Here is a 27424-nt window from a genome sequence, read left to right on the forward strand (position 1 = left end):
CAGCTGTATGTACACTAGTAATGTGCTGGCTATCTCACTTTTATTTTGCTAATGAATTTGCTACTGTGATATTCATTGCATCAGTTACATTAGCATGTACATACATACTACATTTTAACAGTTTGCAACTAGCTAATGATATGCTGCATGGACAATCTGTAGCCTTGTTCTGTTGTTGCCAATGTAAGTTACACTTCTGTCAAATTTAAAAACTTATATTGGAATATTGGGAGCCTTATTTTAGAGAGATTGTGGATTAAGTTCCTCTAATTTAGGTTCAGAGTCAAACTTGGTCTCAAATATATATGACTGTATACATTGAACAGATGTCATTATTTACCTCTTAAACTTTTTTTATATAGGTCTATAGATATTTTTATATAGGTCTACCCAACCTGTCTCAAATCATAAAAGAGGTCTCATATATACACATACATACATATATATATATATATATATATATATATATATATATATATATATACAGAATTTGGTTCTTGAGATGGGGGTGTTACAGGACGTGTTATTAACTTCGGGAAATCCGTAACTGCAATTATGATCAGTTTCTCATACCTATGTTAACTGAGAATTTGTGCCCAAAGTGAATGCCAATTAAGGAATAACACATGACAGACTGTCCTGTTACATGAAAATAATACACCAAAGTGTATTCTTTTCATACAACAGCATGGTCTGAAGTGTGTTATTTCACTGTTAGAGCAGCAATTTGCCAACAATTACAATGTTTCATTTATTAATGAACAACGCATCACACTATTCACACTATCAACAGTTTATAGTTGGATTTAATGTTTTGCAATGACCAAGAGACAAGTTAGCTCCTGTTTTTACCTATATTATAGCAACAAAAAACAGTTGTTCCCTCACCAATACCTCTCTCTCTCTCTCTCTCTCTCTCAAAAAACGCAGCTTGTCATTTTACCGAGAAACTAGAAAGAGTAAACTCCTCTGTGCTGAAGACTTTTCCGTGCTGGGAATATTTAACAAAGCACCACGACTGTTACAAATCACTGACACCCAAGACTCCTTCCATAAATGTTAAACAAATGTCTCCTCACAAAAAACATCACCACATCAACAATTATACACTTTGTTAGACAACATGTTTTTTTAAAATCTGTTTAATATTACTCTTAGATTATGTGGAGCGTCCACCTTACAAGTCCCTGTGCATGAGCTTTTACTAACTGCATACCTTCTGACCAATCAGATTTGAGAATATGTTGTTCTTTTTCTTCTTTCGGCTGCTCCCGTTAGGGGTCGCCACAGCGCATCAGCATAACACATAGCAAATAACACTAAAACTAAAAACACAATCTGAAACTGACATGCCTTGTCCCAGTACTGTGAATAAGTGACTTATTTCCTGCATGATAATAAAGGTGTGACAGAGCAGGTACAGAGAAACTTTCATGTTTAGTAACTTTTTGTTCCATGCTGAGTTGGATCCGTATGAGAATAAACACACAAGCAGGAAGGAAGCTGCTGTTTTGTAGCGCTTGTGCACACTAGTATCCCCCTAGTGCAAAAAACTCGCCAATTATTCTCATAGAAAGAACTGTTCTGATCTCTCTCTCTCTGTGTTAAATTCAATTCCATTCAAGTAGCTTTATTGGTATGCTTGTATGTGGTAAAAATATTGTGAAATGCCATAAGAACAATGAAAACAAAGTGAATAGAAAGGATTAATAATTAATAATTAAAAACAATGCTAGTAAACACTAAACAAAAATAGTAACAGCAGTCGTGTGGCCGTCATAACAGAAAGAATACAAAAAAAAAAAAAAAACAGAGAGGTAAGAGTGAGAGCGGGAGTCTCTCTCACTCTCTCTCTCTTCTCACAGAGTATCCACTAACACACTTTGCACCAAGATAATGGCTAGTTTGACTTGCACAGTAACACACAACAACGCTTATAAAAAACACCCAAGATCTAATATAAAAGGCTTGGAAATGCACTCAGCACATTCATTCCTAAATTAAAATGCCATTAGCTACACGTTTAGGTACACCTTTTAAGCTCTCTAAAGTGAATACTTCAGCAGAGAAGCAAGTTCTTCTGTTTTTAGTAGTAATAAGTGCCACTCGCTGCGTATCTGCATTAACTGCAGTAACAAAGACACTGTAGATGAGTGAAGAACCCGAGGAAACACTCCTGCTGTCTTGGTTGTATGAGGGTCTATAACCTGTTGCTGTCTCATACGTTACCGTGATGCTGTGTGTGGGTGGGTGTGTGTGTGTGTGTGTGTGTTGATACAAGTTTCATTAATGCAGACCTATCACTTCTTCCTCTAATTGGACCTCTGCTGTAATGTGATTAAAGCTCAGACTTGTGAACAAAGCCTAACCTTGTGTTAATAAGTATTCCTCAGGGTTCTGACATAACCGTTCTCCTCCAGCCAGCTCGGCAGGCATGACAAGTCATTAAAAAGGAGAAAATGGCCTGTTCAAAAATATAGACCAAAAATATACACTATATGGCCAAAAGTTTGTGGACACCTGACCATCATAATCATATGTGCTTGCTGAACATCCCATTCCAGAATTTTTCATCTGTTATAATAACCTCCATGCTTCTGAGAAGGCTTTCCACTAGATATTGGAGTATGGCTGTTGGGATTTGTGCTCATTCAGGCACAAGAGCATTAGTGAGGTCAGGAACTGATGTTGGATGAGGAGGCCTGATGCACATTGAGTGTTCCAATTCATGACAAAAGTGTTCACTGGGATTGAGATCAGGGCTCTGTGCAGGCCACTTGAGTTCTTCCACTCCAACCTTGGCAAACCATGTCTTCATGGAGCTCGCTTTGTGCACAGGTACACTGTCATGCTGGAACATGTTTGAGTCTCTTAGTTCCAGTGAAGGGAAACTGTAATGTTGCAGCATACAAAGACATTCTACACAATTGTGTGCTTACAAATTTCTGGCAACAGTTTGGGAAAGATCCACATAGGGGTGTGATTGTCAGGTATCCACAAATCTTTGGCCATGTAGTATACATCCATACTGGCAAGCCCAGAGACTGAACTAGTGTGTGATGGTGGCAAAAGCAGGGTTCCAACACTATTTTTTTGTTACTGTGGTAGAAATAATGAACCACCATTATCAACATTATTATGCTGATTGAGTTTGTGGAGTTATTAGCCTATATAACTGTTCATTTTATTTGAATGGATTTAATCCATACCTCAACTCCTGAACGTTTGTTCACTCTAAAACAGCTCAAGAGTAAGCAGTGCTAGCAGATTTGTGAGTGTCTAGTAGCACGACATGCTGTAGAAAAACTGTCTATGTGCACAAGCTGAACATTCCTGGCTCACTAACTCACCGTGTACGTGAACAAGAACAGCTTCAGACACATTAAACCTCTCAGGTGCATGATACACACACAAATGAGATTGGCACTCAGACCTAATAAGTGCAATTACCCTGTATAATATGTCACATAACCAAAAGTGTTTATAGTAAAGAATCAAAGTAAAACAATTCTCTGGTTTCTTCCAGCTCTTTCATTTTTTGGCATTTGTAAGAAAATCTACATAGCTTAAGCTTTGCTTTCAATCAGTTCATTCATGAAATGTAACCATTTTCATTTTCTGTTGTCCAACTGTAATACAATACTACGGATTATCTGGACACCTTTTATATTCTCTCTAGACTTTAGAGAGATTTTATTTTACTCTTGAGAAACATAGCACACATTGAGAGTACATATTTGCATCTGACATATTTCCCTCCTCCAGTTAAAAGCGATTTAACAGGGCATCCACCAATTAATCATTAGAGTAAACTAGTCTGTTACCCGATTGTTGAAACATGTGAAATAAATGTCTGTCTCTCTTGCTTCTAACAAGCTGTGTCAGAAAGTGGTGAAAAACACACAATTAGTGGAGAGGCACATCTCCATTATGCAGAAATGCTAATCCCGCTCCCACTGAGACGCCAATGTTGTAACAATTAGCGAGCGGAGGGCATAATTCCCTTGTTTGATATTGAGATTTAGTAGAGGAGGGGCCTTAATCAAGATCAATCACTTCAAAGTACTCACATATTTACACTGTGTTGACCATACTTTGCCAAGATGCTCAAAGGAAGAGAATGAAGTGTTTTAGCGTCTGCATTCCAGCTAAACCAGTGTGTGTTTAAATCAGGGACTGTGACTAAGCTAATCCACTGCTTTTAGTTCAATATAAATATTTTGTTTAAGCTGATTAATAGTTAAAGTCATTAAAGGCTTAGCATTGCCCCCACATAAACAAACTAATTGAAAAATATCAATAATAAATTCAATAATAAAAATAGCTGGCAATTTCATTATCGATTAGCTGGACTGTGTTATATAACACGCAGTAGAATAAAAACAAATTTAAATGAAAATAGCGGCGCACGTTACAGAAAACATTATCTGATACTACTTTGCTCGAAAAGTTGGCAGCTGCTATGACAACTTCAAATGAACATGGCCTCAAATGAATGAATGAATAGTCTACGAGATGATCGCAAGTCATATCATGAACCATATGCATTATGCCACGGTGAGCAGCGAGTAGCAAAGCTATTATGAATCAGTTACAGTAGCTTATAAGTAGTTCATCTACGTTTTCGACTCAATTTTCATTACATCATACACCATATATATTTTTAATATACCTTGTGTGTCATCAAGTCAGCATCCTTCCGAGTAATTTTCGTTTACATCAAAGTCGATCCCAAAAAGGAGACAATTCACTGATTCCAGAAATTGAGTCAACAATGTGTCAACCCAAAAGCTTTGATGTCGATTCCACACACCGAAAATGATTCGCTTCATGTGCACACCTGACAAACAAAATGAATATAGCAGTGGAGGAGTGTTTCAGTTACCGCGAAAGACAGTGGATATTTACCTTTATTTGGAATTTGATTGGTTGGCATTGAACAAATCAGTGCTTGGAATGTAGATTAGACATATAGCAGCAAAAGTAGTGTGCAGAACCCGGAACAAAATTACAGAACACCGTCACCCTGTGTTAGTTTGAGTGTCTCATTTAGGTGAAATGCGCACTTGATAATATCTAGTATAGTCTAGTTATTAATTCTGTTGTAGTATTAGTGCTAATATTAGAAATATTTCTGTAAGTAAATATTGTTGGTAATAAAATTATTATTTTATATTTTTGATAGATTAATCAGTTATCAAAAAATCGTTAGATGTAGGTCTAAGATAATCCATCGAATTATGAGTTATACATATAAAATTACAAGTGCAGTGCTTTTACACACACATATCTATCTGTCTTTTAGCGCAGATAAGATACCATGCTCAGCACCATCCAGTCCATCTCCTTTCATCAGGAAAATGAACAGAAAAAAAATGAAAGTCTGAATTCAAATTAAAACAGTTTTCCGTGTCTCTCTTTCTTCCCCTCTGAAGTTTTATGACTCTAAAATGATTATTTAACCCAAATGTCATCCTGTCATATTCAGATGAATTCAAGTAATATCAGGAATAATGGGTTTGATAATGAAGCAGCCCTTAGTCAGGACTTGACCAACTCAATTTGCTCATTTGTGTGTGTGTGTGGAAGCTTAAAGTAAGCACTATTGTATGGTTCTTTGTGTGATTCCTTTGTGCAAGCACAATAAACCACACAGCTAGAATAAATTACAGAGAAAGGATACAGTGTTGCTGTACTCATTGTGTACGTGTGTATGGAGAAAACCAGCATGATTATGTTGGGTAAAAGAGCATTGTGCAGAGAAAATTCCCTCCTGGTCCAAAGGAAGAGACGGAGAGAGAGAAAGTCAGCAGAGCTCTTAGTCTCGGTGAGGAGCTTATAGAGCCATGCATTCATTAGTGCCTAATACAGCAGAGAGACCTTTCTCACGAGAGGAGGCTCAGTCCAAGTCAAATTACTGTTATTCGATGTAAAGGTATTAATTTCAACAATTCAACTCAGGAAACAAAGCCATTATTGAGCTACTTTGACTTACTGAACCCAGCCAACTGGGGGGAATTACACAAGTTATATTTCCACTAACTGTGTCATTAAAATTAATGTATGGGAAGCATTATATTTCTCTCTAATTAATAAGATGTTCACCCAGTAATTTTGACAAAGCAATTTATTTTATGTCTATCATTAGAGGTGTAATTTAAAGCCCATAAAGAATTACAGTAACAGGATCTTGGCCAGTAAGCGTCAGCCTCTCGTGACCCCTATCAGAGCAGCCTCAGGTTATGATGTGGGTCGTGTTTATTTGACTTGCAGTTGTAGTGTTGCCATGGAGATATCCTGTTAGAGCCACTCGTCAGGCTCGAGTGACATGGTGTTCACGAGCAACATCATTTATACAGAGAAAGAGCTGTCCCAGGCCATTTACTGCCTCCTCACTTACAGCTACACTGATGCATGACAAACACACAAACACTGCTACATGACCACGATGGAGCGCGGTTACACAATCCAAGCACTGAGGGAGGAAATGTCATAAAGTTCACAAATAAGCAAACAAATAAACAAACAAACAAACAAACAAGGGCTGAACTACATTCTCTCTCTCTCTCTCTCTCTCTCTCTCTCTCTCTATCTGTCTGTCTGTCTGTCTGTCTTTGTTGCATATCTCTCTGTCTGTCTGTCACTCTGTCCCTCTCTCTCTGTGTTCCTGTCACTCTCTCCCTCTTGTTGTTTGTCTGTCTGTCTCACTCTCTCTCTCTATGGTGTGCCTGCCTGTATTTATCTGTCTTTCTGCCCATCTCTGTCTGTCTGTCACTCTGTCTCTCAGTCTGCCCCTCTCTCTCTCTCTCTCTCTCTGTTTCTCTATGTCTCTCTCTGAGTCTCTCTCTCCTTCTCTCTCTACCTGTCTCTATGCCTATCTCTATTCTATCTCTCTGTATGTCTGTCTGTTTCTCTCTCTTTCTCTCTCTCTCTCTCTCTCACTCACGCACGCACGCACAAACACACACACACACACACACACTTACTTGCCATAAGTCACTGACAGATGTACACATATGTAGAGAGCTACAAATGTGACTTTACTTTACATGCAGTTTGTGCTCAGAAGATCCAACAAAACTTTAACCTCAGAAGTTTTTCCTTTAAAAACAGTCTTCTCTGGATGATACTATGAACCAATCTTAACAGCTGTGTACAGACCGGATCCACTGACGTACTTTATGCTTATGTATATGCTGTGAGTCTTGCATGTAAACATAGGACACAATGCTGTGTGTCTGAAAGCAGGCTGCCAGCACGTTTCTCATGTTTTGTTGAATTTTCCAAGAAACTTGGATATCAACTAATACTTATATCAGTATACTTAATATAATACTTAATATCAGTATTTCACATCAAAAATGTAAAAAAATAAAATAAATAATAATAATAATAGGACTGATGTAGAAAGACATATACTAAGAGCATGTCTAATATTCTAACTCTATTAAAAATATTGGCACCATTCAAGACAGGGCAAAAATGAATATATAAAATAAACAATGCTTTTTATTCACTGCAGTCAAACATCAAAACTGTCACAGATTTCCTTTTGTAATAACAGAATTTTCTCTGAAAATTATGACAAAATGATTGACTCCCTCACACATAATATTAACTGTCGTACTCAAAGAAATCTATTTTTAATACCTTTATTGTGTATTGCCTTTCATTAAATATTAGGTTACACACATTGTAAACACATCGTTTGTCATCCACCACCAAGGAGAAAATCACATAGCTTTCAACACAAAAGTGACAGCTAATTATTATAGTTCAAAAATAATAGAGAAAAAAAGGGAAAGAACAAGGCAAAGATCACAGTTTCTGAAGTGCACAGTTTAGCTGACGCTTGTAGTTGTTTAGTTTCTATTTGACGTCACCTCCATATGTTCAAGCTTTACTTCTAACAAGCAGAGCAGCTGGGTTTAATCAGTTATTTAGACATTTTAGTGATACAGACATTCCTCTGTTGTGTTGTTCTGTAGTTTCTAGAGTAATGCTTCTTTATTAGCTAAATAAGTCACATTTAGTTTCACTAAAGTGTTTGCATTCTTTAGAGTAATCCAAAATAGTCAGCATTGGAGTTTACTCTCTCTGTATTTGAGAAAATGTGTATACTAGCTTTGCAACATTTACACTTACAGCAACAGGTTTTTTTTCCCTGCATATGTAATGACTACCATTAATATAATTACACTGCAATTAGCATCGAGACAACCTACACAAGTTCTCCTTCCTGGAAACGCCATTAAACTTCCTGATGCTATTTTGGGAGTAATGGAGATGTGCACAAATTAGCACAGGTAATAAAAAGTACCAGATTGGCCCAGCATGGAACGGCATGTTAATGGAGAAAAAGCGATGTAAATGCGAACAATTAAACCACTACAGCTCTCTGAGTCACTACAGAATGTTAAATGAGATTTATTTGCCTTTTCAGCCTTCAAATTACTGCAGTTTATACGATGAAGTTCTCAAAATTTTCATATTTTCACCTACAGATTCCTTAAGCGTGCTACATCAAAAACACTATTCTGTGTGATAATGGCTTTCACTTAGACTCACAGTTTCACTACTAAATTTAATAGAAAATAGTTTCATGGCTTTATACAGTCCTCAGAGAGCAAAGAGCATAATGATGTGTTCATGTTTTAGTGCTATGATTAAATCCAAACCAAAGTTCTAGAAACAATTTGAAAACACCATTCATAATTGTTGCTGGAACTTTGGTTCGCCCCAAACTGAAATAAGAACCAGCGTCTCTTCTCTACTCCAGTGTCTCTACTCCAGTGTGTGACACTTCGGACACAATATGGCCAAATGTTCTGTTAATTTTTGCTCCACTAGCAGAAATAGATCCCAAAGAAGCTCCACTCACTTTATAGCACATCAGCTAGCTGGCTAGCCATCTCACATTGATTTGTACATTCCTGTTAAAGGTGCTTCCAGTAAAAATGAGTAACCGTTTTGAACTAGGAAGTGGAATTTTATGTGGCGAACAAAGATGCGTGGAGTGATACAAACAGTAAAACATCCCAGTGGGGTTAGATTAAGTATAAGCACTTATAAGCGCCGCTCAACCAATCAAATTAGTGGACCAGAACTAACTGTTGTATAAACAAAGAACTAATTATGGTCTGTGCACAAAGTCACCAGAAGTCATGTTAAAAAGCCATAATCCTACCTCAATTTGCACCAGATCTGCTCCTTGTTGATTTCTCTCTGGATGTGTAAATGTGGACAGGTATACTCAGAGAGTCCAAAGGGAAAGTAGAAGATAATGAGAGTGGGAATTCTAGAGAGAAAGATTACAAGCAAGGGCAGCAGCGAGTCCACATGCACAGAGTGCATTAATGGAGCTACAACGATCATCCCAGGCCATCTGTCCCACTCAGCGTGATGTACACTATAAATACATAGAAGGTTATGGAGGTATTCCACAGTGCCATACACAACGCTGCAGCCTGCAGGAGGGTTTATGTGTTAGTCCTGGTATAATTGGTCTATTACATTAATCCAACACACAGAGGAAGGCTCAGATAGATATTCAAGGAATGTAATTAGGTTAAGACCTATGCATGAAGCATTACCACTAATGCTACTCTTGACTTATGCTGTAGGCTACTAGCTAGTGATTTTTTTAGAATAACTCCGTAATAGTAGAAATAATAGTAGATAATAATAGTAGAAACAGTAGAAATGTTTCTATACATCACAGACACACTGTTTGTACTTCATTTGATTTCATTCTGAGTCTTTACTATAAAAGAAGATCTTGGTGGCATTTTTTAAACTAGCCCAATCTGGCAACCCAATTAACTGTCCTGTCCGCTGCTTCTCCAAGTATGAGGCAGTGTGAAACCTGCCCCAATGGGTCCCTGTTAGCCTTTGCTGTATTTCCATTTTTGACCACTTGGTGCAATAATAACTCTATGGAGGGAAATGGAGCAGTGAGCTCCCTGTCCAACAACTGCGCAACAACTAGAAAAGTGAGCAAATCGATGGAACGTTGATGTATAATCTGTCAAATAGCGACATTTTTAAAAATCACTGACCACTCAAAAAAGGGAAAATTACTATTTCAAAGGAATTTTAAATATATAGAGTTGTGAATGAGGATTTTATGAAGATTAATATTTATTAAACTGCTGACATATATGGTGGCCCTACCTGCCCTATGGACACTGCAGCAAGTCTAAACTATGAGCCTCGGCAATGGTCTACTGCAGCATACCATCAAAGAGAATAGCTGATGGGATTCATCTAGCTTTGGGCAGCAGATAACATCCCAGAGGCTTTACTAATCATTTTCAGCAGCACTGCCCTACTGTCCTAATGCAATTTGAACTAGATTCAATAGCACTCAATTATCTGATACCATCAGCAAGGTTCATATCCACATGCAAATTCAATTTCAGTCTTTCATAAAAGTAACAATTTGATATAAAAGAGGGAAGGGACAAATGCAGAGCAGAGCCAAAATCTGTGAAATAACCAAAGAATGAAAAAATTAAACACACACAGATAAAGAGAGTAAGAGCTACTCCATTTCCGAACTTCTGTTTCATGGTTAAATGATGGGCTGCCTTTACACACACACACACACACACACACACAAATAACACACACATGCCGACTCTCAAACAAGAAACCACTCTTGCATGTACATTTCTTTGTCTCTCAGTGCAATGACTGATATTACCAGCTGCATACTCAGACCACTGTAAGCATGAGCTCATCTGGTCTCACCCCGAAGAGGATGAGTTCACTTCTGAGTCCGCTTCCTCTCAACGTTTCTTCTTCATTTCGTCTCAGGGAGTTTCCCTTGCCATTGTCACCTCTGGCTTGCTCTTTAGGGATCTAAATCTAAATCTGCATTTCTGTAATGCAGCTTGGTGACAATGTCTATTGTTAAATGTGCCATAGAAATCAAATCAAATTAAATTAATCATCCTAGTAGTTTTACTGATTGCACAGGATTTACTGAATGCACGCTCACCTCTTGGCACTGATGGCAGGTTAAACCTGTTTGTGTGTTGATGTCTTCAAGTCAAAACCAGAAAGAACAAGAAGCAAAAAAAGTACAATGAAAACCTTTGCAAATAAAAAAGCATGAGAATACAAGACAAAGGAAAACATAAAGTGTTTAAATGCACACATGAATAAAGGAAAACACGAGACAGATGAATACAATAAGTGAAAGAGTGCATCTAAAACAACAGGTAAATATAGTGCACTATATAGAAAGTAGGGAGCCATTTGAGATGGTGACAGCCACTAATGCACCCACAGTGCAAACACAGGACAGGTAATCATATACAATAATATGCTTATGCACAATAATACCATAAAAAAGAGAAGACAATTAAAAAAGCGCTGTGATTAAAAACGGCACACCTCCATAAATATAGACTGCAGGAACCAAATTACTTCCTGAGATATGCCACTTCTTTACCAGACTCATCTCACTAGCTTTTTTTTCTGTTGGATGTGACTACATGTCACTATTGTGAATAAACACAATCATACAACGATAATAATTTTTGGTATAACAAATAAGGAAACAAAAAACAGGAGGAAATACGAGAATTGTAATTACCAGTACAATAAAAGCAGGGAGCTCAAAACAAGCGATGAGGTAATCAGAGATAATGAGACTCATCATGCACAAAAAAAACACTTTGCAAAATGAAAATGAAAATTCAGAGTGTATATGGATCTGAGTAATGATTGGAAACAAGAATGAATCAAGTGTGAAAATTGCGATATGACAACTGCGCTGTATAAATTATAGATAAATCTTCTAACCTTATTAAACACATTTATACAATTAAATGCCCGAGAAATTAATTTGAGTCCAAGTACTGGTCAATGTGTTAAATCTGTCACTGCGTTTTTGTCTTGAATGTGTGACAGGTCACTGTTTTTCCCCCCATCAACTACAATTATCTTTTCATATACAAAATGCAGACCATAGGGCGTGCAGGTTGGGTGAGTTTTCAATTTGCATATTAATAGAATTAGCATTTCTTAGTGAGGGTAAAAATGAAGAGGCTTCAGTGACTTTTTCTGTTGTCTAGTGACTTTTATTCAGTCTTGAAAAATCTCAGAAACAAGCTTTAAATCAGCTGTGATAAAGAGTAGGGATGTACCTATCTAATACTAAATTTTAGTTATGAGGGCTGACCTGAAATGCTGGATCTATATCGAATTACATCGGACATGTATATCTGAACATGCTGTTTTGTTTTTTTTTTAACGCATATGGACAGGCTGTGTCGTGAGACTTGGCACAGCTCAATGCATGTGAACACAAGTCACAAATTGTCTTAAAGCACACCTCTGATGTTTCACACAGCTTGGTAATGGAGGAGAATGTCAGTCAATAACCAGATCTCTGATCATTTATATCAGTGTTTCTCAAAGTTGGGTCTGTGATGCATAAACCCCTGAATCTGTGTTTTGTTTGTTTGTTTTTTTTTAATTTCCATACAGTGGTAGAAATCATAACTCACCATTATCAAAGTGGTTATTATTATTATTATTATTTTTTTAAATTATTATTACTATAATTGCTCCCTCTAATTGAATGGGTTTGATCCAGACATCTATAGCTCAAAAGCTAGTAACCTATAAATAATGTTTACTTAGACATGATGTGTTCTGTCAGTGAAATGTTCAGGAACAGAAAGCTCTAATAATGATTTAAAACAATCTTCAGGAAATACATCTTTACCGAGGGGGTCATGGAATTTATTTTACAGTCAATGGGGCTACAAAATATTTGAGAACCCCTAATTTACTTCATATTAATCATTAATGGACTTTACAACTATCACCGATCGCTTGAGGATGTCGTAGGGGCAATAAAATGCATGAGAATAACTTTATTTAAGATTAAGATGAATCATCCTCAAGAGTTTATCAGATCATAACTACTCTCCTTAGGTCCATTAATATATTATGCTAGTAAACTGTCATGAGACCACTTTGGTACCTCTTTTTTGAAAGACGACAGTGAAAAGGATGGATAAATTCTCAATATAAGACAGAAAGATGTTTGAAGAGAAGGACAGCAAGACAGCCAGAAATGTGACAATAATGCGATGAAAATGTGTAGAGAAAATAATAGAGAATAAATTACAGAAGAATCTTATCTTCTTTTCTATTTTGCTTGTGTGACAGTGTAGAGCTGACAGTTGACGTGTGAGTCAGCGAAAGTCGGTGTTCACAATGTGTCAATGTATTCACAGCAGCTCTCTCTCTCAGACACAGAGAGAGAGAGAGAGAGAGAGAGAGAGAACTGGCACAGCAGGAACTGGCAACGAGAGCAGACGGGTGTGACATTCTTACTATGAGTACCGTGAAAGACACACATATACTTTCTGTCTTTCACAGATGCACACATGAACACACACAGTTTATTTCATAAGGAGACAAACAGCTTTGCTATGCTGTGTCGTATCTGAGCTGTCTGGGATATGTGATGCTAACGAAGGCTAACACAGTATCAGACAGCCGCTCCACACAGAGTGAGTATGTCAGAGAAACAGAAACTACAACAGCACTGTGATAAAAACAGCCAAATCATATGCCCCGTAGTCCTGGACTGTCAGCGCCAAAATATTACTTCACATAGTCCGCTGCTTCACCAAGCTATCTCTAGCTTTTTATCTGGTGAGACAGATGTGTCAGTCTCTCAAGTTTGCTTGAAAAAAAACTGGCAGCTCTGCAGTTAATTAAATTAATGACTGAAAGAGTCATTTCTCCACGTTTCACTGTCGCTTCACACAACCAATATCCTGGCTGTCAGCAAGTGTCAGCAAAACAACAAGTGTCAGGAAAACCTACAAATAACTGTTGTGCTGATTATATTTTAGAAGCAAACAAATACTTAAATACTCAAGTAAAAGTGTGAATACAGCTTCAGACTTTTTGCCCAAGTTGAATACAAAAGATACAACAATTGAAGACTGACTGGAGTGGAACCCCCTGTGGACTTCTGCTTTTGTAGCCCAATCGCCTCAAGGTTTGATATTGTTGTGTGTTCTGAGATGCTTTTCTGTTCACCACGGATGTAATGCGTGGTTATTTGCATTATCAGCTTTGGCCATTCTCTGACCTTTCTCATAAACAAGGTGTTTCCGCCCACAGAACTGCAGATCACTGGATGTTTTTTGTTTTTTTGGACCATTCTGTGTAAACTCTAGAGACTGTCCTGCATGAAAATTTCAGAAGATCAGCAGTTTCTGAAATATTCAAACCAGCCCTTCTGGCTACAACAACCATGCCACAGTCAAAATCACTGAGATCACATTGTCTGATGTTTGATGTGAACATTGAGTGAAGCTCGTGACATGCGTGACAGCAAGCGCTGCTGCCATGTGATTGGCCGATAGCATAACTACATGAATGAGCAGTTGTACAGGTGTTCCTAATAAAGTGGCCTGTAAGTGTATTCATGATATTTTATTAACTCCTAATTATTGAGGTCAAAGTCTGATTCTGCCATATTATCACCGGAAGTATCTCTGTCTATTTTTATCATGCACTACTAATGACTGTTTATTTGATTAAAGTTCACATGGTAAGAGTTTTACGATTACTGGAAACCTTGCAGAAAAACCTGGTGTTTATTTCCGGAAATATTTTATCTCTTCATAAAACTTTATGATGGGAATAACACTGGCAGTGGTACACAAAGACAGATTTCAGTTTCAGAGTTTAGCTATAAAACCCCACCTTCAGGTTCAATCTTCAGATGAAGAGCCCACAACCAGGCTGCTCAAGACAAGTCCTCTTACAAAGAAGTTAAGTAGGATATAGCATTTCATTCTGAGATAAACAAGAAATAAGAAGATTTTGGTACTTCCCAACTAATAGAGGGTGGATAATGACAGAAAGAATGGCAGAGAGAGGATCTTTCTCTGAAGCGGACCTCTCATGTCCTGTGTGCCACCATATCTACATGGATCCTGTCATGTTGTCTTGTAGTCATAGCTTCTGTAAGGTTTGCTTGGCAAAATGCTGGCAGAAGAAAAAATCTCTTAAATGTCCTTTGTGCAAGAAACGCTCTTCCAAAATGTTGCCTCCGCCAAACTTGCACTTAAAAATGTTGTGTGACAGATTTCGTCTGGACAAAAACAAGTCAGATGCATCTGAGAATTTGTGCAGGCTGCATGAGGAGAACCTCAAGCTCTTCTGCCTCGAGGACAAAGAGCCGGTGTGTGTTGTGTGTCAAGCCTCAAAAAGGCACAGCAACCACAGTTTCAGACCACTGGATGAGGTGGCACAAGAACACAGGGTGAGATATGCACCTTAAAACCACATCAGTGCTGTAACATAAATGCATATATAAGGCTAAAAGATATTCCAAGCATGGCCTTCAAGTCTCTTTAAACTGGAAATGTTATAATTGGTAAAATGGTAAAGCTAAATTTTAATGTTTTAATGTTGTCTAATAAGGAACCTTTCAAATGAGTCTTTCATTCAAGAAAGAAGGCAGCTAGCGAGTTCAATTTATCAAACTTCTTAACTCAAAACGTGTGCCTCACCTTGAAATCATGGCAAAACATCATGCTGGAAATATATAATGTACAATAAGGTTTAATCTTATGTTTCAATACTTAGACATGCATTTGAACTTCCTGTGCATGGGTTAACCTAATCCACAGCACTATTCCCAAACATTTAGCGACTGTCCAAAGTCCAGTTATGGCCCAAAATCCTCTTGGGATAACTGCCTGCTGGTCTTAGTAGAAGTTTTAGATTTATGTTTCCAGTCTTATTATAGCTTTAAATCTGTATTGTGTACACTATGTATTATTTCTGCTGTTACTTCACCAACCAGTGCCATCCAAACTGCAAAAACATGCAATTTTTACATCACTGTCCCTCATGCTGCTAGTGAAAGGTAACCGGTTTTTAATAATGCAACATAATACATATTTTTGTGCCTTCCATGATTATGTGAAACTGAACACAATAATACCTCTATCACCACCATATCCTCATTCCAGGAGGAGGTTAAATGTAAACTGAAACCCCTGCAAGACAAGTTTAATTCGTTTCTAAAGGCAAAAAGGACTTGTGATCTTAACTTACAACACATTAAGGTGAAGAAAATATGTACTCTTACAACTATGTCATAAATAATATAATTTATCTAATGTACAAATATGTTAACAATTTTTTCGGCAATTTTTTGTATATTAGAACCAGACTCAACACACAGAAAAGCGAATTAAAGACGAGTTTGAGAAACTTCACCAATTTCTACAAGATGAAGAGACGAAGCAAATATCTGCACTGAAGAAGGAGGAGAAGGAGAAAAGCCAGATGTTAAATGAAAAATTCAACTTAATAAACAATGAGATTTTAAAGCTTTCAGACACTATCAAATCTATCCTAGATGAATTAGCAACCAAGGACACGTCTTTTCTTAAGGTAATTTAGCATTGGTACATTTGAATTTTAAGAATTCTTGTGGGAAGCAGGTTTGCGTGATGTAACGAATTTATCATCCCTACATGAAAATCGGTTTACTCTGATTACTGTATGTTGTTGGCAGACTGCCGAGCTTTAAATATTTTGCGTAGGAGTGCCACAGTTTAACATCAGAGTATACTAGTATGAGTTATCACTTAAAAATAAAAACGCTGCCTGGAAACCCCGCTCTTGACTGAACTTGTGCAGACTCAAGCTTGTGACCAGAAAGGCTATAAAGATATCAGACGCCCTTTAGACCATTGCTGTAGCATCTAAGGCTAACAACAGAGGAAGAGAGACTCACTATTAGAAAATATACTTAAATACAACGAATTCTGTAGGTGGACAACTATTCAGCTTAATGCAACATGCAAAGCAAAATTAAATGATTTGTAGTTTAATCTCATAGTCACTGGTTTCATATTTAGGCTAACAAGCATTACTTCTACGTTCTTCACTTATCACTCTGCACAAACACACAGCTTGGCTATAATGACTTGGCTTAATCTATAATGAACTACAACTAGCTGCAAATAGCTACCAAAACCGCAGCTCTACCCACTCTCTACCTCTGGCCCAGAACATTTACTGTTACTGTTTTCTCTTTGTCTGTATAACAATAATATTTTACAGACGTAAATTATTAACCATTGTGATATAATGTTTGTTAAGTTAACTGCTATATCATGGAGCGTGATATAATGTTTGTTAAGTTAACTGCTATGCATCTGATATCTGAACTGTTATCCATTCAGAAAATTGTGTTGACTTAATGCATTTAGTGTGACTTAACTTAAACCTGGGTCAACTCAGAGCACTGTTATTGTGTATGTAAGAGTTTTCAAACCCTTTGTGCTAAAGAGGTTTTTTTGTTTGTTTGTTTGTTTAAACAAAAACGTTGATCTACTGTTATAACTCCATCACACAGTATCTAATGAAGCTTATGTAGAAAGGCAGGGTGTCAAAAATATTTGTTTCTGCTCTCTTTTCCAGAACTACAAAGTTACTCTGGAAAGGTAAGTGAGTTAATTCAATTTCTTTCCTGCTCTTTGGAGTCTAACTCCAGTGTTAACAGTGTTAACTCCTGAACGTTCTTCCAGAACTGAGTATGAGCCGAAGGATACTGAAATAGAGTCCGAATCACTGATTGATGTGGCAAAGCATCTGGGTAACCTGCGGTTTAGAGTGTGGGAGAAGATGAAAGAAATAGTTGAATACTGTAAGTATAGCAAGTTTAGATAGGTCACAGACATGCTACATCAGCATGTCATTATTGGTTAGGAAAGAGTAATACATTCATAAAAATCTTTCATAAAAGTTTTTTCTTCCAATTCCTTTCACTTCCTTTACAGATCCTGTGATTCTAAACCCTAACACCGCACACCCGCGTCTCAATCTGTCTGACGACCTGACTACGTTTGTGTGCCAAGATCAGCATGAGCAGCTACCTGAAAACCCAGAGAGATTTGGACATCATTTGTGGGTCCTAGGCTCTGAGGGCTTTAACTCAGGGACTCACTGCTGGGAGATCGAGGTGGAAAACAGTGTGGAATGGACTCTAGGTGTTGTGACAGGCTATGTAGGAAAAAGACATTTCTACAGTGCAGGTGTATGGAAAAGCCATTACCAAAATGCTACGTATGGTGCCAGTGCCTCTGGAGGGTCTACAACCATCCTCAAATTGACGAAGGACCTGCAGAGGATCAGAGTGCAGCTGGACTTGGACCACGGATATGTATCATTCTCAGACTCCATCACCGGTCACAATCTAAAAACCTTTTTCTGCAGTTTTACAGACAGAGTCTATCCATACTTCTGCAATCAGTGTTTACTTTATCCTCTGAGAATTTTACCAGAGGAGACTTTTGTCAGTGTAGAACAGTCTGGTTGCAGTACATATAAACTTGCTTGTGATAGCACGGACTCTTCTGCTTAGGTGTGTACATGGTTGCAAGAGAGAGAAAGGGAAAAAACAAAGAATGGCAGGCTATTTACACATTAGTAAACTTCTTGATGCTTGGCATTCATTACAGTTTTTTCATCCACTAGTCACAGGAATAACATTTTATTGCTTATCATGTCATGCCAGTTTAACAATACAACTGCAGTGAATTTATACTTTTACGGATGCAATTTAAATTGTAAAAATCTTTTAAAAATAATACACAAAGTTGGTCTACCGAGCATCGCGATAGAAAAGCATTTGCCCTAGCTTTCAAACTTGCGATCTCCCTACAGCCATCACTGGCTGGGAGTCAAGAGAGTAAAACTGGCCGTGCTGTCTGTGTGGGAGGGTTGGCATACTCTCTCTCTCTCTCTGCCTTCTATCATAGCAACACTAGCGAATCATGGGCGTCTGTGAGCTCATATATGCGGAAGAGAGTAGATAGCTCTTACTTTCGAGTGTTTTACGCTGTCCTATGACGCAACATGACCAGTTTGAAAATCCGCAGTTGGTTGCCTTTTCACGTGTCTCACAGGAAGCATGTGTTAGCCGTCACCCTCCTAGCAGAGAGACAGTGGGTGGGAATTGGCAAGAAAATGGGGGAAAAAACCTACAAATTTTCATTTTATTATTTGGCCATTTACATTTGCAGTTATTAAAATTATGTTTAATTACATTTGTTTATTGTGACTAGGTGACATCATATCATACTCCCTCTGCAGCACAGAGTGTAAACACACGTGTAATTACACAACCCACACTGGACAGTCTAATGAAAAGGACGCTTAGATCGATCTCTGTTCACTGAGAGACAGAAAGACACTCGAGAGAGATGGAGGATACCACATGGGATGCTAATGAGAAGGATGCTTCCATCGATATCCATTCAGAAAGAGAGACTCAAGTGAGGTGGGAATCACCACATGGTGCTTTCTATCAGGTACAGCAGGTTTTGCGGTGCTCATTCTCTCACTCACTTTCTCAGGAGACAGCTGAATCATGCAGAGGAGCAAACTAAGTCAAATATGCTCTTACCCTATTTGAGTAATTTTGTGGTTTTCATTCCATTTCCACTGACTTTTCCCTAATTGCTTCTCAAGAGAATGTGGATTCTATGTGTTTGGATGTATTTCCTTTCATTATACAATGCAAAACAAATCTGAAGAACCTGAACTGCATACTAAATTGTAAAACAGTGTACAGTCATAATTAAGTGCAGGGCTACAATGTTTTCTTGGTTTATGAAAAAGAGATTTTGTAATGTAGCAGACATTCAATAAGGCAGAAATCACTCGGCCATATCATACATCCTTTCTGTCCAAGACGACAAATTACCTCTCAGAAATCATACTGCAAGCTGGTAGAGTGCTGGATTTTTAAAGACATGTTCAATAAAAAAAAAATTACTTCATGTAGAAGTCTACTGTTACATGTATATTGTTATGGTGTACAGAATGATGTGTGTATTATATAGGCTCGGTCAGTAGTGTGGGTGGAACTAAAGGATCACACAAGGTTAATTCCATTAAGATAAATACAAATGACGAGGAAAGCAAACTTGTTCACGGCCAGCGATCACTTTCTAAGCCAAACCCATTAAATCATTAACAGTCATCCTGGAAGCTGGTATACTAGAAAAATGTGCTAAACGTGATATTATCTCCTATCACCATTTGGAGAATGGACTTCAGATCTGTTAACAGCAGGCAAAATGCACATACGTAGGCATCAAGTAACTATTAATGGATAATAATGTTTTTTTCTCAATACAAATGGCCATAATGGGTTAAAAGGTATCATGTAGACACATGGTTGGGAATTGAACCCGAGCCGCAGTGGTGAGAGCGCTCGCATATGAGGAATGTATATAAAAAACACACACACACACACACACACACACACACACAATGAGGCATGCTGTTCAAGGAAAATAATAAAAAATTATTGGGTTGTGTGATGTGGCCCCACATGAGGTGGAGTTACTGTTTGTGAATTAAATTATTTTCCCAAAACAGCACATACCAAAGTGTTTTTTACTTATAGCTGTGGTATAAGAAAAATATAGCTATATATATATATATATATATATAGCTATATATATATGTCATACTTTTTATTAATACCTGTTGTCACTGACACTACAAACAGTCTTTCCCTCACTAGCCTCACTTTTTTTTCTCTCCCTTGAAGTTAATAAGACAAAAAAAAAAAAAAAGGCAGCTTGACATGATACCAATAAACCAGATAAACAGAAAGCTCCTTATAGAAAACTTCACCATTTCAAAGATTGTGTTCAGTTTACTATTAATCTTACATTATGAGGAGCATCTGCCATACAAGTCCCTGTAATGAGCTGTCACTATAGAAACATATTAGAATGAATGCATTAATTAAAACCTGTGATTTGCCTTGCAGCCGGAACTACTGTCAGAACTGCTGATATGGAAAATTAATCAACACCTTCTGAACCAATCAGATACACCGGTACTGTGGTATAAATAGCATTGATGGTTATATAGTTAGACCTAGCAAATATCTGATTAAGATAATCAGTATCTGCAACTCGTTCAAGAAAGGATAACTTTCAGAGACCATTCGATTTTTTATGAAAACCATTAGGCCAATTCCTATTGGGAAGAGAAAAAAGTAATCTTCTTTTTTTCTCCAACAGTGAGTGTTAGTGTGTGTGATAGTCAAATAAATCATTCCCTTATCTGTCCTTTATAAATTTCCCAGGGTTTCAAGTGTCACTAACCAAAAGTGATTATTCAGCTCAGTAGAGTAAATCTTGAGTTTACTGCCAAAATATGTTGTGACATTGTGCCAAACATACTCGAGACACCACGTTCACTAACAGGGGAAATAAATTGTGGGAAGTAAATTCTATCTTCCTATCTACAAATGGATCCTTAGTGAAAATATACATTAATAATGTAGGAAAAGTCACAAAGGGATTTCAGTGGCTCTTAGTATAGAAAAAAAAAAACATGAACACAGCAGCACATGCAAGTCTCCCACTATCGGTCATCAACATCACAATCTCATTCTGATTTACTCAATTTCAGTCTGGCATATATAGAATATTGACGTTACCAGTGGACAGTGAAAATGTCTTTCTAATAGGTTTCCTTTTGAATTTCACACATGAATTGCTGCTTTTTTATATTTACAAAAATTAAAACACTACCACCACCACTGCCATTTATCTGATGGACTAGGAAGTGAAGAAAATAATATGGCCTGATTATCAGCACCAAGCAATCACTCATACAAACACACACTCACCCTCACACGCACACATACAGAGCAATTAAATAATTAATAAGATTTCTCCTGTGTTTATTGTGCTGGTAAGTCTCGCTCTGATTGTCACACTGAGAGACTGTAGGACACACTGAGAGGCAGAGAAAGAGCAAAGAGAAGCAGTAATAGGCTGATAGAGCTTTTCACTAAATAAAACATAACTTATTTAGTGACCAGCAAGAGGAGTTTCTGGCACAGACAGAAAGCAATATTTCTCATACACCTCTGAGTAAGATTAAGAATACAGAGTAAGAGGTAACAATGGTTTAGAACAACAGCTAATAAAAACTGTGTATGTAACACAAAGTTCTTCAAGAACACAAGCACAGAAGCTAACATTTTAAGTTGAAAGCAGTGAGAAAGTGAGGATGAGAGTGTGTGTAGCTGTGCTTGTTGTAGCTACTCACCACCACTGAGATCAAGGTGAAGACACACTGAACAACACAGAGAGCTGCGAGTAACCATGGACACTTCAGAGCATTTCTCAACGGCAGTTTGAACTGTGTACCTCTGAGAGCCCCAACCCCACACACACTCACACTAAATAAGTACAACCCAGAGGTCCGGCTAGTTTGTGACGTTACCATGGAAACTGCAGAGGACGTGCCCACCAAGGAAAAAAAAAATACAAGAAAAAAAAAACAACAAAAACAATTATAAATAAATAACATTTTTAATGCTGGAGTAAGTTCATAACAACTATGCAAACACAGCACATGCAATCAGGTCAGTGTTACCAGAACAAGAAACTGACAAGAAAGTTCTGTTGTATCATGTGTCAGGTTCTGATATATATACAGTTGGGTCCAAAAGTCTGAGACCACTAGTGAAATGCTTTATACAAGTTTAGCATTATATTGACAAAACAGGCTCTAAATGTACTTGTTGAACAGACAGCAAGCATCATCTGCTTCAAATGTTAGTCAGATGCCCTTTCCACCCTTCCCTATCCAAAAATCTTTAAACATAAAAAAAAAAATATGACTTACATGCTACATGACTTACAGGACCGAATTGTTAAAGCAATCAAATTCTAGACTTTGCATTGTGATAATTCTTCTTTTTAATGGAATATTAAACAGTTTATCCTCTTTTTGATACTGAACAGAAATTTCGTTTGGATTTGTGCTGGCTGGTGTAAACATAAAGGTTTACACCACGTAAAAGTAGCCATTCTGTCTGAGCCATGTTTACGCATTTAGTGTCTATACGCTTTTTTGATTTTGTTGTGACCTTGGACTGTTTACAGGTTTGTCCTTTATATTATCCCTGCACTATGCTTTTCTGAGTCTTAAATATAAATTCAGAATGTGCTGTGCTATGCCTTTCAATTTTAATTCTGACTCTTACACTGGACTCTGCACATGGATCCTCACAAACCTGTTACAATATTAAATACATGACTTGCATTAACTTACATTGGATATAAAAAGTCTACGCACTGATAAAATGGCATGTTATTGTGATGTACAAAATGAATCCAAGATGAATCATGTCAGATCTTTTTCCACCTATCATGTGATATAGAAACTAACACAGTTCAAGTGAAAAACAAACAGCAACACCATTTTTAACAAAAACAGTTTAGGGGGAAAAAAGAAAAAACTTATAAAAACGTGGCTGCACAAGTGTGTTCTCCCCCTAACTAACACTTTGTTAAACTTTGTTACTTTTGCTTATAATTCATCACTCAGTCTTTTTGGGTAAGAATCTAGCACATCTTGACTTAGCAATTTTATTCCTCGCAAAAAAAGGTCTGAAGGATTTGTGCCAAAACAGATCGGTATTTGGAGGTATCCATGATTCCCTCTATCTTGAATAGAGCCCTAGTCCCAGCTAAAGAGAAGCAGCTCTATAGCATGATGCTGCCACCACCATGCTTCACTGTGGTTATGGTGTTCATTGGGTGATAAGCTGTCTTGTTTTTGCGAAAAAACATATCTTTTAGAATTATGCCCAAAAAGTCCACATTTTGACACGTGTTTTGAGGTGATTTAGTTGGGCTTGGACGTTTTTTTGCTTTTTTTTGTGATAAAGGGCTTCCTTCCATCTATGCACCCTAACCTACAGTCCAGATATGTGAAGAATACAAGACATTTTTCCCCCTAAAATATTTCTATTTGTTTTTCACTTGAATTTGTTGCTGTTTCATATTAAAGGTGGAAAAATATCTGACTTGATTTATCTTGGCTCCTTTTTTTTTACATCACAAAAACCTGCCATTTTAACAGGGGTATGTAGAATTTTTTATATCCTCTGTATATGACTGCATAATTTATACAGAAAACATCGCTGAAACTAGGTGTACTTGACTGTTCTAAATTTGTAATCACTTGTTACACACAGTCCAAAGATGCCTTATAAACATGCATAGCACTTTACTAGTGTGCCTTACATGCTCTCATTGATAACTGATATGTTCTACACATCCAACATGTTAATTCATGCGTGATGGTAAAGACCATGCACTGCTATAGCTCTGGATTTTCATCAATGTGTAGGGATTTTCATCATTTGCTGTGTAGGGAATCAGTAATAGCTGGTTATTAAGTCATTTTTTTCCTGTCTTAATTGCCATAGCTATGCTCATGAGCAACAATTACAGCTTGCTGTTGGCAAAAAAGGCAGATAAAAGATATGAACTGTTCAATCAGACATATGCTGGACATTAGACCATTACTCAACTCAAATGCATGTCTGTGTATAACCCATTCACACACACACACACACACACACACACACACCAGTCAGATCTCCATTATGTACAAACACTCTGTGTCAATGATTTTATAGGTTGCTATAGAAACACTCTTTCAAGCAATGCCCAGACGAGGAGTAAGAGCATCCTCATTTATTTTATTCTTTCATGTTTCCTGTGAGAGCTAAGCATTAGCCTTTCATTAAAGCCACACACTGCCGTGTAAACGGGTCAGCTAAAATGCCTCATCTTCACCAGCAGTAGCAGCTACCTGAGGGAGGGTGGTGAGAGCGTAGAGCACAAAAGGGAAAACCTGAGTGTGGACTTTGGCCTACAGAGCGGTCATTAAGTATTTAGACATCTAGAACTGAGCAGGCCAGGAGAGGCCTATAAAAGATGTAGAGAGCACAGAACAGTCTCAAAGCTCATTAATCCAGCTGATCAGTTTACCTCTTCTACCTCTGCTTTCGCAGAAGCAGGGTCACATTCCGAATCAGGCGCAGACGACCTGGACAGAGTCCCAACGTTTACACAGAGATCACATTTCTACTTAATCCTTTTGCAGACACTTGATTTGCTGCTTCACACCCCTTCCTATGCGTCTTAATTCCTTAATACCCACTCATGAAAAAAAGCACAGGCATAAATGATAAACAAGGTCTTGGTATATAATAGAAACTATAAATCAGATTACACCACAGTGCTGCTGAATTCTCAAAACTAATTGGTGATTAATTTTCTATAATGTCAGCTCAGACAATAATGTCGGCACAGTGTGACTGAAATTAAAATCACAAGTTTATATTAATGCATTCGTTCAAATACGTTATTGTTTCTATAGTAACAGCAAATACACAGGTACTTGCATGGCAGACTTTCCACATAATCTAAGTTTAACAGTAAACAGATTAAGAAAAACATGCTGTTATAATCACAGATACGGTGAACCTTTCTGTAAGAAGACATACATTTAGTATTTATGTAGGATGTCTGCAGTGTCGTTCCTTTGTAGCGGTTAGAGAGTTTTCTATGTTATGCTATGTCAGGGAACAACCGTTTATAGCTCCTATAACAATTGATAAAAGGAAAATCGTCTTTGGACGTTCCATAACATTATACAGTAGAATTTTTCCTTTCAGACACCATTTTACTAGTTTCATCTTCACTGTAAAATGCTTAGTTTCTGTTCAGTTTTTTGGGTATTTTATTTCATATAAAGCTATGGGTCTCAATTCCTTAATCCCCACTCATTAAAAAAACACAGGCGTCAATGATAAACAAGGTCTTGGTACATTATAGAAACTATGCTATGTCAGTGATGCAGTATTGCGATTAGGTCATGCAGAATTTGTACTGTAATCGGTGGAAAGTCAATAAAATTGTAATTGTAACTAGAAAACCTTCCCCGAGTGATGCATTCCTAATGAAACTCTCATTTTCTTTTTATATGTAGTTTTTCTCTATAATACATTGCATATCTAATATCTTACTACTGTGTTTTGTTTGTTAGAACTGCAGATAATGGCATAGAAGTGGTTTATCTTGAAACACTCGCACATACTTGCATCTTAAAGATCAATAGAGTGCAAAATAAGGAGCACAGAGGGCCAATGCCAGCATAACTCAAGTTTCTTCTTGATTAAAGAAGCTACTCGCACTTAAACATTTCATTTACTTCCTTCCATAACCATTACTGAATATGATGTCCTCCATACTTTTTACACTGAACAACACTGAAAAACATTGACCTTTTGTTTTCTACCTCAATGAAAATTATGTTTGAGACACTGGGTTGGCTTCACAACTAATAGCCACTATCTCGGTCAGACCCATGAGCATTATCTAAATGAGGCTCTATAGTGGTTAAGGGGTCTATGCCCAGCATGCAGGCTCATTCGGCTAATCTATTTTAATCTATCTCTCCCATCCTCACCAATCCATCCATTCCCACTGGACTAACTACGGCATGACTCACCTCTCAAATCAATTAAAGAGCCGCACACAGGCCTCCTCTCTTCCTCCTGATTGAATGGAGCTCAACTGAGGATGTCTACATTAGCCACGATTGCTCTCAGGTACCATCCTGAAGGGCTACGGTGGTTCTGGAGAGTACGCTTCCTCTAATTAGTGCTCATAAGACGTAACCATCATTCATAACAAAACGCCAAGACAATGGAGCAGAGGACATGCAGTCTGAGCGATGGTCGTCATTCATTTAGCCTCTGTTTATTCAGAAAGAGATAAGAGGACAGGAGTGCACATAAGCAGATAGAAACAGCACAGTGCGGGCAAATCAGCTTGGTTTTAACACTGCTTTGGTTCTTAACACACAGATGCTACTTGCAGGTTATCATCCTCTTGTGCTTGTTCATGGATAAAACAATGTACAGGAAAGATTTCATTAAATATCAGTTGGTTTAAAGTTTGTAATTTAGCACACAAAGAAGGCCAGATCAGACCTATGAACTATATAAGCCTGTGCTCCAGCTGGAGTGAGAATTAAATGCATGAGACAGCATATTTCTGGAGATTCAATTAGCCTTCCTGATCCAAGCGCTTCAAAAGTCTGACTAAGATGGGTGCAAGAGATGTGTTTGAGTTTCTGGGTTTTCTCTTTACTATTTATTGAATCAGTTAATCCTGACCAGCACTGCATTCCAATCAGAAGGTAGCTCCAAGATAAAGAGTATTTTTTGGACAGTGTTTATGCAAGATAAAGGCTTTCCCATTCAGAACCACTGAGGTGCCTTATTTAAGCCAGATTAAGGAGGCAGGATTACATGTATCCTTCACGCTGTAAGCAATTTCATAATTCTGTTCACTGGACTAGAAAAAAATGTTGCTTCGACCAAGGAGTATGTTTACAAATATAAGTGAATTACTGTGTTGTAGCTACAAAAAAATATATATATATTTTTTTTTTAAAAATCATTAGTGTTTGTATTTGTACCTGGGAAACCCTTTTGACATTTTCTACTGTACATAGT

General features: G+C 37.5%; 2 protein-coding genes across 5 annotated transcripts in view; one reads left to right on the forward strand and one right to left on the reverse strand.

The window, feature by feature from the left end:
- The window catches only part of shank3a (SH3 and multiple ankyrin repeat domains 3a), a 255900-nt gene that overhangs the window by 201902 nt on the left and 26574 nt on the right, over positions 1-27424 (reverse strand). The window lies entirely within an intron of this gene.
- On the forward strand, positions 12176-20280 carry LOC113534825 (E3 ubiquitin-protein ligase TRIM35). Of its 2 annotated transcripts, XM_026927793.3 has the most exons (6): positions 12177-15307; positions 16023-16118; positions 16219-16449; positions 17485-17507; positions 17592-17710; positions 17844-20279. In XM_026927793.3, exons 1-6 carry the CDS (start codon positions 14897-14899, stop codon positions 18425-18427), a joined length of 1464 nt encoding a protein of 487 aa, XP_026783594.3. In that variant the 5' UTR covers positions 12177-14896; the 3' UTR covers positions 18428-20279. The 2 variants fall into 2 exon arrangements, with proteins under 2 accessions (XP_026783595.3, XP_026783594.3); XM_026927794.3 differs by lacking the exon at positions 16023-16118 and having other exon boundaries at positions 12176-15307; positions 17844-20280.

Source organism: Pangasianodon hypophthalmus, chromosome 6 (assembly GCF_027358585.1).
Source record: "Pangasianodon hypophthalmus isolate fPanHyp1 chromosome 6, fPanHyp1.pri, whole genome shotgun sequence".
Classification (NCBI taxonomy): Eukaryota; Metazoa; Chordata; class Actinopteri; order Siluriformes; family Pangasiidae; genus Pangasianodon; species Pangasianodon hypophthalmus.

What these genes read in the sequence shown, in the direction of transcription:
- LOC113534825 (XM_026927793.3), top strand. Translation starts at nt 14,897, where the DNA reads ATGACAGAAAGAATGGCAGAGAGAGGATCTTTCTCTGAAGCGGACCTC. An exon ending in AGGTGGCACAAGAACACAGG is followed by an intron (nt 15,308 to 16,022) that starts GTGAGATATGCA and finishes TCCTCATTCCAG; the next exon opens with GAGGAGGTTAAATGTAAACT. An exon ending in GAAAGAAATAGTTGAATACT is followed by an intron (nt 17,711 to 17,843) that starts GTAAGTATAGCA and finishes CTTCCTTTACAG; the next exon opens with ATCCTGTGATTCTAAACCCT.